This window comes from Benincasa hispida, chromosome 1 (genome assembly GCF_009727055.1).
Source record: "Benincasa hispida cultivar B227 chromosome 1, ASM972705v1, whole genome shotgun sequence".
Lineage (NCBI taxonomy): Eukaryota > Viridiplantae > Streptophyta > Magnoliopsida > Cucurbitales > Cucurbitaceae > Benincasa > Benincasa hispida.
The window spans coordinates 47101620-47111708 of NC_052349.1; the positions used below are offsets into that span (position 1 = coordinate 47101620).

General features: G+C 32.9%; 1 protein-coding gene across 1 annotated transcript; it reads right to left on the reverse strand.

Annotated features, from left to right (window-relative positions):
- Positions 1-6124: 6124 nt before the first annotated feature.
- LOC120071953 (myb-related protein 308) lies at positions 6125-9685 on the reverse strand. The gene is made up of 4 exons (XM_039024388.1): positions 9391-9685; positions 7555-7709; positions 6848-6977; positions 6125-6771 (listed from the first exon to the last, which is right to left on the reverse strand). The coding sequence occupies exons 1-4, from the start codon at positions 9459-9461 to the stop codon at positions 6240-6242; spliced, it is 888 nt and encodes a 295-aa protein (XP_038880316.1). The 5' UTR covers positions 9462-9685; the 3' UTR covers positions 6125-6239.
- Between the last annotated feature and the right edge of the window lie 404 nt (positions 9686-10089).

Genomic DNA, 10089 nt, shown 5'->3' on the forward strand with positions numbered 1-10089 from the left:
TATCATGATTGCCGCATATACTGCCTAACAACCTTCATAATTCTAAGTAAAAGGCCTAAGATGACATGCATTTCTGCATGTCATCATTTGTGAACTCCATCATGTTGACGGTGCGTCTAGTGCTGTAGAAACGATTCAAGAATTCCCTTTCAAGTTGCTCCCAGTTGTCGATCACCTCAGGTTCTAAGTCTGTGAGCAATGTGTTGCTTTGGGTTGCCCTTTCCATCAAACTGCGGGAACTTTGGGGGTTGATACCCCCCAGGCATTCTCAAGTTGTCGATCCTCTAGGTGTATGGCTTGGAATACATGAAGGAAGTCTGAGTCGGGCCTCCATACTGAGCCTTTGTGGAGGTCATGATCATGTCTTGCAGCTGTTGGACCGATAGAGAGGCCACCGAAGCTGACTGTTGTAGTTGGTTTTCTTGCAACACGATCTTCCCTTTGTTGGTTACTTTGACCATAGGTGCTTGGCTTGATTCAGCAGCCTCTCGAGACTACATCTGTTCTCTCAAGGCAGTGATCTCATGGTCTCGCTCCCTGATGGCTTTCATCAGTAAGTTGATCTTTCTTTCCATCTCTGCCATGGCCGCTTCAGACGTTACATCCGCCATCATGACAGAAATCACATCTGGCTGTGAATCCCTTTCCGGCTTGCTGAAGGTAGAAGTAGAGTTGTCAAATAGGGGGTTCTCCTTGATGACAACCCCGCCTTGTGGGGACTCTGTCATTTGCCTTAAGATGTTGTACACAATAAGAGAGCTTTTCTCTTGCTCCTACGTAACTTCTCTTGGGCGACTACGGGTGACAGGTCACGTGTAAGAGCTGTTTGTGGAGGAAGCTCTAGATGCCATATTCTTTAATGTCATTTGTCTTATTTGGATGCTGAGAGGGAGATGAGAGGTAGAGACGTCCCACTGGCCGTGCCAATTTGTTCGCATGAGGTTTCCGAAGAAACGTATTTCGTAGAGTTGAACTTGAATTGGTGTTGGTGTTGATTTGATGCGATGTGGTTCGATCTCTAGTACTTGATCCTCTGATTCTCTCTCAGTTGAGGGGATGTGCTTGACTTGAAGAAGAAAGACACCGAACATTCTTGAAGTAGAAGTCTTGGAAGAGTATTTATGTCTTCAAGAGTCTTCTGTCTTCTAGGAGTGCAGCTTCAGGAGTCTGGGAGTCTTTTGCTTGTTGATGAATTTTCTCTGGGCTCTCTGAATGCAGAATTGCTGGCCCCTTGGAATGAGAAGAGCTCCTCTATTTATAGGGCTCTTTGATGGGCTTCATGGGCTTGGGTCTGGTCTTTAGGCCCAATTAATTGAACTTGGTCCTGACTTTTGGGCCCTATTAATTAGACTTGGGCCTGACCTTTGGGTCCTATAATATTGGACTTAGGACTGACCTCCGGGCTCTATTAATTGGACTTGAGCCTGACCTTTGGGGCCCTATTAATTAGATTTGGGCCTATTTTGGCATTTTAGGCCCAAATTAAGCCCATATTTGAGCGTAACTGGGCCAATGCCTAAATTATAACGCCAATTTAGCGAAATTAATTTTACCTCAATCCTCAACGCTTGTGACGAATACACGTGCGTTATCAAAATTTGTCTTCAATTTCGATTTGGGACACATGTCAACTCTTAACTGGTCCCAAATTTGATGATTTTGGCATTTTGTCATTAATTTAATAAATGATGTGGTGACTCATGATTAGTCCGAAATTTCTCCTCCAACGATGAGTTTTAAAAAGGATAAAAATCAATTTGTATTCCTAATGTTGGATAGACTTGTCAATTAAAATCTCAAACTAATAAATCTATCAATTTAAACCATAAACTATCATAAATGATTTATTACTATTTTCATTTGGTTCCATTTAAAATAAACTCAATATTACTTAAATAAAATTATTCTTCTTCAAAAATTGTATCAAAGTAGCAAGAAAAAGTATAGTCGATGCCAAAATCTGGATAGGGTAAAACGTATTTGACATTCATGTGACAACAAAGATAAATTTGTTTGATAGGGGGGAAGCGAGTGATCTACAAAATAGGAAAACCTTCACACTAGTATGATGTTTGTCACATACACTTGATGCTTAAGTTACAGAGCAAATAATTGTAGCAAACTAAGAATTTGTGAGTGAAGAATAAATTTACTTTTTATGGAGTTATAGTGATATATATTTATAGGAGTGGTTGACTTAGATTGTCCAGATAGGGTTTTGGAGTCACTTTGGGATAATTCTTCATCTCACCAGGTCGGGGGGCATGCCCTATTTTGTGTTGGGCCAAGGTCGAGGCCGAGCATCTTCCACTAGACCTATTTTGGTCTTAGGGTGATATCTTGGCTTGGACCTTGTTATTTTTGGCCCATTTTGGACATACTCCATTAGCTATTTTGCTAGGCTTAACCTCGTCCTAGGTTGAGGTCAAGCACGTTGATTTGGGCCTAGACCGACACTAATCCTTCCCCCAAAGGCCCAAAATGGCCCTAAGGTGTTATTTTTAAGAGAAATTAAAAGAAATGTCTTAAATAAGAGGGTAATTTTGAAAAATGTCTATTTTAAAAATTCTTTGAAAAATATCAAAATTTTTCAATTGCTACGTATCCATTTGATGGCTTCTTCCAAATCTGCCCTCCAAGTATCTAATAGTCCAATTTGCATGCCTAATTTTTAGGTTTAAAAACCGCTTGATGTTTTTTTTTTTTTTTTTCTAAACTCAAAAATTTTATTTGATTCTAGTTATTATGTCTAGATTATTTAATCACAAGTTAAGTGTGAATCTATAATTATAGATTTTAGTATTTTCAATTTCCTCTCATTCTATAAAATATATATTTACATACTTTTGTATCCCTAAAATTATGCCTTTATTTGAAGCCCCATAAAGAAATCTCAAACTGTCTTCTTCCTCACAGTGGGACACTCCATAGCCAACTCTCTACCACCATTGCAAAATTCATCTTCCTCTTGTTCTTATTTTATCTTGTTCTATATATATCAAAATATTCGTACAATGCACTTATAAACAGCAAATTTGTGGTGTACAAAATTTACAGATCGTAGATTAATGATCCAGTACTGTTATTGTACACTTTAATGAAGCTACAAAGGTTTTATGTGATTGGAAAAATAACAAGAATATGATTAGAGAATAAAGAGAGAGCAGAAAATCCTAGGTCACCAAGAATTTGGTTATAGAGGCAATTAAAGTTGGAAACTAAGGATAAGCTTAATTCAAAGTTCATAACTCTTTTTTATTACAAGGTATTAAAGATTTTCAATCCGTACAAAGTTAACATTACCTTCTATCTTCACAAATTTTCAAAGAAAACTTTTCTATGAATATAAATAAACATAGATAGAAAAATTATTTGCAAGGGTGTGCCAATTATTTCCAAGAGTATAGCTGTGTTGTTCCTAGACAATTCAAAAATATTTATATATCTAGTTATTTTGATTGGCTCAATCAATATTTTATTTTCTAGTATACTGTATTTGCAGGATTTACATATTCAATTTAAAAAAGAGATACATTATCAGGTATTTGTATGGCCTAGTCCAAAAAAATTTAAGTTGTTTAATATTATATTTTAGTATAATATATGTATTTGTGAGTCAAACTTCATTCAATAGATTTTAAATAGGAAAATTATTTCAAATGGTAAGACATATTTATAAAATATAGCAAAATCTTAGAACTATCAATATAGACATTGATAGACTTCTATCAGTGTCAATCAATATACTGACAGACACTTATGAAAGTCTATCCGTGTTTTTGTAAACATTATAGTTTACTATTCTATATTTAAAAAAAATCCTTTTAAATATAAGATATTTGTTTATTTTTAATATTTAAATTTTAGTTATTATCATTAAAAATTTGGAAATTAACCCACTTTTTTAGTTTCAATGAACTAATGTGCAATTATGTTTTCTAAATTTTGTATTTTTTAAGGTAACCTTGCTTTTTAAGATATTGTTTTGCGAGATATTATTTTAAATGTTGGTTTTTAGAACTAAAGTTTTTTCCATTTAAATGAATATTGTTTGCCAATGGTTGTGTGTTTTTTATTTAGTTAGTTCTAGATTATTAGATTTTATTGGGTTAGTTTTTAGTAGCTTTGATTTGGTTAGTTTTGAATTTTTTTTATTAGATGTATTCAAATATATAAAAATTCACATATATTGTGTAATTATGGTGATCGTCAGTTAGAGGAATATCGGTGTGCGTTTTCAAATAATAATAGTATATTTTAGTCAAACATTTAGGTTTAGACTTTTTTTTTTTTTTTTTTTTTGATAAAAAGCAGGTTTAGACATTTTCCAAAATTACACTTTAAAATTAGACATTCGTGTAGACGTCCTTATTTTTACTCAAACTTTGTTGTTTTCTTTGTCATGTTACTTTTATCTCTATTCTATATCGATTATATCTTTCAGTCCAAAATCATCTTTAACAAATATTGCATAATTTTTTCTCAAATGATAGAGAAAGTAGAGGTAGAATAGACAGAAAAGATGAAAAACTACTCAAATTAATTTTTAAAAATTGCTAATATTCATTTTATTTTATCATTTCTTTTTCTTCTATCTAAAAAAAGTCTACCTATATGTGAAAATTATCTCCAAAATGAGTTTATGCCAACTGACAAAAAGTATGCTTCAATTTTAATAAAAGTTTAAAATTTTAATATATATAAGTAATAGTTTTAAGTTTTAAGTAATACAGTTTGAAAGTTTAAGAACATATTTGGATTAACTTTTTGAATGCTTTTAAAAATATTATAGAAAGAAAAGTGCTTAAAGTAGGCACAAAATCACTCTATAATCCATTGTAAAACACCTGCCTTTCATTTTATTTAAATTGCTAAGTGAATGATAGAGTACACAATTTGAAGTTTTGAGGTGGGTTTAGTGTGGCTTTATTGTACACATTTAATTCAATTAACTAATTCACTCAAATAATATAATAAATATAATTGAAAAAGGTTGGCAGCTTAGGGTCTATTATACAATATAAAAAATATATATTTGTGAAAGTAAAGAGAAAAAGGTCCAATAATTATTATTAAAGCTGATATAGAATGATTAGAAGAACCAAAGGTGATATTCTCAGCAGACAAAACTATTCCATCACTTTGCTTTTTGCCCCCTCATCTTCCCTCTAATTCACAAAGAAATTAAAGGCTTTTGTTACTTTCATGAAGTAAGCTTCAAGTTACACTTTCACCCATGATGAATGAAATCATGGAAGCTTTTGTTTGATGAGAGAATACATTATTGCATTGGATTTTTCAAAGCTAAAACAATATCTTTTATTTTTCTTTGAACTATATGTGATGTGATGTGATCTAATGAATAAATATAGGAAGAATTACCTTTTTAATCTCCAAATTTTGAAGAAGGTGTGTTTTTGGTTTCTAAGTTTAAAAAACGTATCCTTTTAGTCTTCGAGTTTGTAAGGATAAGTGTATTTAGTTTTTAAGTTTTTTATATGTACTTTTTTAGTTCTTGAGTTTTCAAGAATCACACTAATTTCATCAGAAATTTATCTAATGGACTAATGGAGTGTCATGTCAACATTTCATTACTCATGTGCTATAATTTTATGTCACGATCCGATACATAAGTGGTTAATCATTAGGATTAAGGATAAACAAAATTCGAGTCTAGGAAGTAGATCAAACTTATGATTCATTCAACTATTTTCTATGTAGTGAAGTTGTGACATACTTCAATATGAAACTATCTAGGTTAAAATATAATTTCTTCCTAATAACTCCTTATTCAAATTTATTTGAGTCCCTACATGTTTAGCTGTTTCTATTCACAACAAAAATAATGCTTAGCCTATGTTTTGAAGTGCTTTTTGCCCTTCCCCATTCAAAATCATTATGTTTAAGAATAAATAAGCAAATTTCATAAGAAAAATCAAAGGCAGCTCCCCCACAAGCCATCTTGTGATAAAGCATTTGTAGATTAAATATTTGGCCAAACCACCAATAATCAAAAGTTCCCAGTTTTTCCATTTTATAGAGAAGTTAAAAATGAACTCAAGAAAATGAAAATTTCCCCACATTAATATCAAGCTTTGTATGCTATTTGGACAAGAAAGTGTGATTATTGAGCATGACAATGAAAGAAAAACAAAAGTAATTACAGTGATTAAGAAAACTGATGAAATATGACCCAAGTTCACAATGTGGAACATATGTAGGCTTTATAGAAAGAAAGCTTAATGAGAGAAAGTATCAATGTAGTAGCCACCGCCGTTCCCGAGCGAGTAAATGTCATCCTTTTCAAGCGGATTGAACTTGGGAACCCCATCATCCCATGAAGGAAGTGAATACAAACTATCAAACTGTACGGAGTTCTGTTTGATTATTGATAGAGATTCATTCATTGAAGAACAATACTCCAAAGAAAACGATATGTTGCTGTTGCTTTCTAATTCGCCCGTCCACATTTCATATCCAATGCCTTTGCACATCAGATTACTTGAACCATCTGATGATATCATATGGGATGCAACTTGGTTTATTTCCTTTGGCTCAAAATCAAAATTTGGTATTATTGCCTCTTGTTTTCTTAAAGGATTGGATGCAATAAACAACTTTTCTTTCAGTCTATCTGTTTTCTCATTGAGTTTTTTGTGTGTCAATGGATCCAAACCAAGTTGCTTCAATCTCTTCTTGATTCTAGTGTTCCAATGGTTCTTGATTTCATTATCGGTTCGACCCGGGAAATGTGCTGCGATTTTCGACCACCTGCAAGAGTTAGTAGAAAACCATGTGAATTTGGTTGGTAAATTTGAAAGGAAAAAATATGAGCACAAGGCATTACCTGTTACCAAGAAGGGAATGAAGGTGAATGATTTGGTTTTCTTCCATTTCTGTGAAAGCACCTCTCTTGAGATCAGGCCTCAGGTAATTGATCCATCTTAGTCTGCAACTCTTTCCACATCTTAGCAAACCTTTTCCATAGTTTAAAAGAAAACTCCCCGTCAAAAATCTCAGGCTTCTTCGGGAACTGTTTAGAATTCGAGAAAATATAACCATGTGGTTGTTTTCTAAAAGTTGTTTCTTTTAGTTTGTTTTCACTGATGACTTTCCTTTTAGAACATTTTGAAGTTGTTCTTCCTTTCTTAGAGCATGAGCCTATGAATGGTAATATATGGATGACTTTAGCTTTTACAAGCTATTAGATTGTATTTTCTTAAAAGTCATTTTGAAAACAAAAGTAAGAAAGTTAGTTTTAAAAGTAAACTCTAGGGAAGCTTTCAAACAACATGTTGTTTGGTTGACTACATTTTTTGGCACTTAGTTTCGCTGGAGGTCTATTTTCTTAGAATAATAGATTGAAGACCTTTCTTATAAAACCATTTGATCTCGATCCGTCACAATCAACTTAACATATAAAAGTCACTAAATTACGCTTCTCAGAAACAACTTTCAGACCCCATTCGATGAAACGGGCTACCAAACAGACCCAGAAATTAGAAACGATGTCAAGTGGAGTCGGTTAAGCAACAACAAAGACAAAGAAAACACCTGCAAGTTTAGGCACCAATCTCCAGCAATGGATGCCATTGTTGAGAATGAAGTTCATGAGCTTATGGTCTTCCTCCACCGTCCATGGGCCTCGTTTGAGTCCGACCTTGTCACAGCACGGCTGTCGTCCCATATCCCGATCTCGAGGGAAACAACTGCAATAGTTTGCATGAGTTTAATCCATGGAAGTGATGCTTAAAAAGGAGGTGAGGAACTTTGGCAAAGATGGTGCCAGTTCATTGAAACATATAAAAAAAAGGAAGGATGTTGTGTAAAAGGGTGATAAATGATTGAAATGGGAAAAGCATTCAAGTCCAAAGAAAATAAAAGAAAAGAAAGGCATGGAGCAGTGTGATTATTGAATAGCCACACCCCAAAAAACTTCTCTTATTCTAATATTAGTTTAAAGAAGCAATCCAAAACAGATATCTTAAAAAGATTCCTTCTTCCTCTTCAAGGCTGGCCACTTTTGTTTTTGGAAGACAACTCCTAAGTGGCTTTAGTTTTAACTATTATATGCAAAAGGGGAGAATTTTTATTTTTCTTGCAAAATTCAATCTTTATAACATTCAATGGGATTGCTAACTAATGACCAATAAAATTTTTATGGCATTCACCTATCCATTGGATTCAAAAGTTTCTTAGATTTCCAAGAGAAATTTTGAGGAAAAAACACTTGAATTCATTAGGGCTTTTTTAGAAGTCATTACGTATGGAGTTTTTTAAGATTTATAACCTTTAATTTGCAGGAGAATTCTCCCTCCAAGAAAAGATGTGATTACTAACGTAATTTTATTTTATTTTTTTTAGAAAAACACTTACATCCGGTTTTATAACGATTTCGTTTTTTGTTTTTTTTTCCTAAAAACCGTGTTTGTCTTCACACAATTTCTTAACAATCGTTTTTGTCTTTATCCAAGGAATATTTGAATTCTCAGCTAAATTCTAAAAACAAAAAAAAAAAACAAGTATTTTATTTTTATTTTCCAATTTTGGCTTGGATTTTACAAATATGGTTAAAAACAAAGAAATTCATAGTGTTGATAAGGTTAATTTTCAAAAACGAAAAACATAAAACGAAAGAGTTATCAACAGGGCCCTAGAAATCACTATCAGATATTGCAACGGATCCATTATGTGTAGAAGTTTTCTCAGATTTCCAAAAATTCATCTTTCCAACAAGAAATTTGATTGCTGATGCAACTTTGAGCAATGAAGATACTCAAATTCATTCGGGTCTTTTTATCGTTCAATACATAACCAAAAGTTCCTCAGACTCCAAGCATGAATTAACCAGGAAAGTTCATCATTACAAGTGAGAAGTTTGATTACTGATACAATTTTCAGCAAATACAACGCCAGAATTCACCTGGGTATTTCATCATACACTATATGAGCAAAAAAATTCCTCACGTTTCCAAGTAATTAAACTTCATCATTCCAAGAAGGAATTAGGTTACTGATGTAACATTAAGCAAAAACAACAACAGAACTCACTTGGGAGTTTCACCATTCATTTCATAAGCAAAAGTTCCTGAAAAAATCGTCGAATCTTCCTCCGATTCCATTAAAACTTTGGCTCGTAAACACAAAAGTACAGTACGTGCTCTTTTTAAAAGGTTAAATTCAGAATTATTGAGTTTCAAACAAGAATTTTACTGGAAACTTCATCTTTCCAGAATGAAATTGATTGAAAAACACATGAGTTCACAAAGGGAATTTCAATGCAAGTGGGGTATTACATAATAATGAAGTTAAAATTGCATAGAAGAGAGAGAAACAGGGAAAATAAATACATAAATAAATAAAAAGGAGTTCAGAGAAAGAAAGAATCACCATTGAAGTAAGCAGCAGAGCAGACAAGAAGGGTCACTAAAAATGATATGATTCTGAGAGGAAAATCCCATTTGGGAATCCAATTTCTAAGCACATTCTTCAACATCCATAATGGTTTCTGAAAATGGAAGGCAACTCTTCCCATTTTCTTTCTCTTTAGAACATACCCATCAATGGGAAGAGGGGAAGGGAGAGTCAAACCAAAATTCACCATCTCTTTGGAGAAGAACATCATACAATCCTTTGCTTCACATTTTAGACCAAACGTTAATTAGGGTTTGGTTCATTCTTGCTCTTAAATTAGTTTCTTTTTTATCTGAAATTCAAAACAAACATATATGTATTATAAACCTGTTAAATTAGGTGTAACGTAGGTACTCATCATTATTAGTATTCATTAGTCATGTGTCACTTATCTATTACTCAATGTGTTGTCCAATTTTTAAATAATACAACCCGAATAATCCCCCACCCAAAATGTAGTTGTTGGATTAGGTTAGTTTTGTTCTTGGATTGGGTTAGGTTGAATTTTTCTATTTTTATTAAGTTGGGTTATATTGGGTCGTGGGAAAGAAAATTTGGGTTGACCCAACCCAACCCAAATTTTATATATATTTTCAACCCAAATTTTATATATATTTCTCTTTGTTTAAAGTTTAATTTTCTTATATTCATTAATTTTTTAATTTTTAATATTTT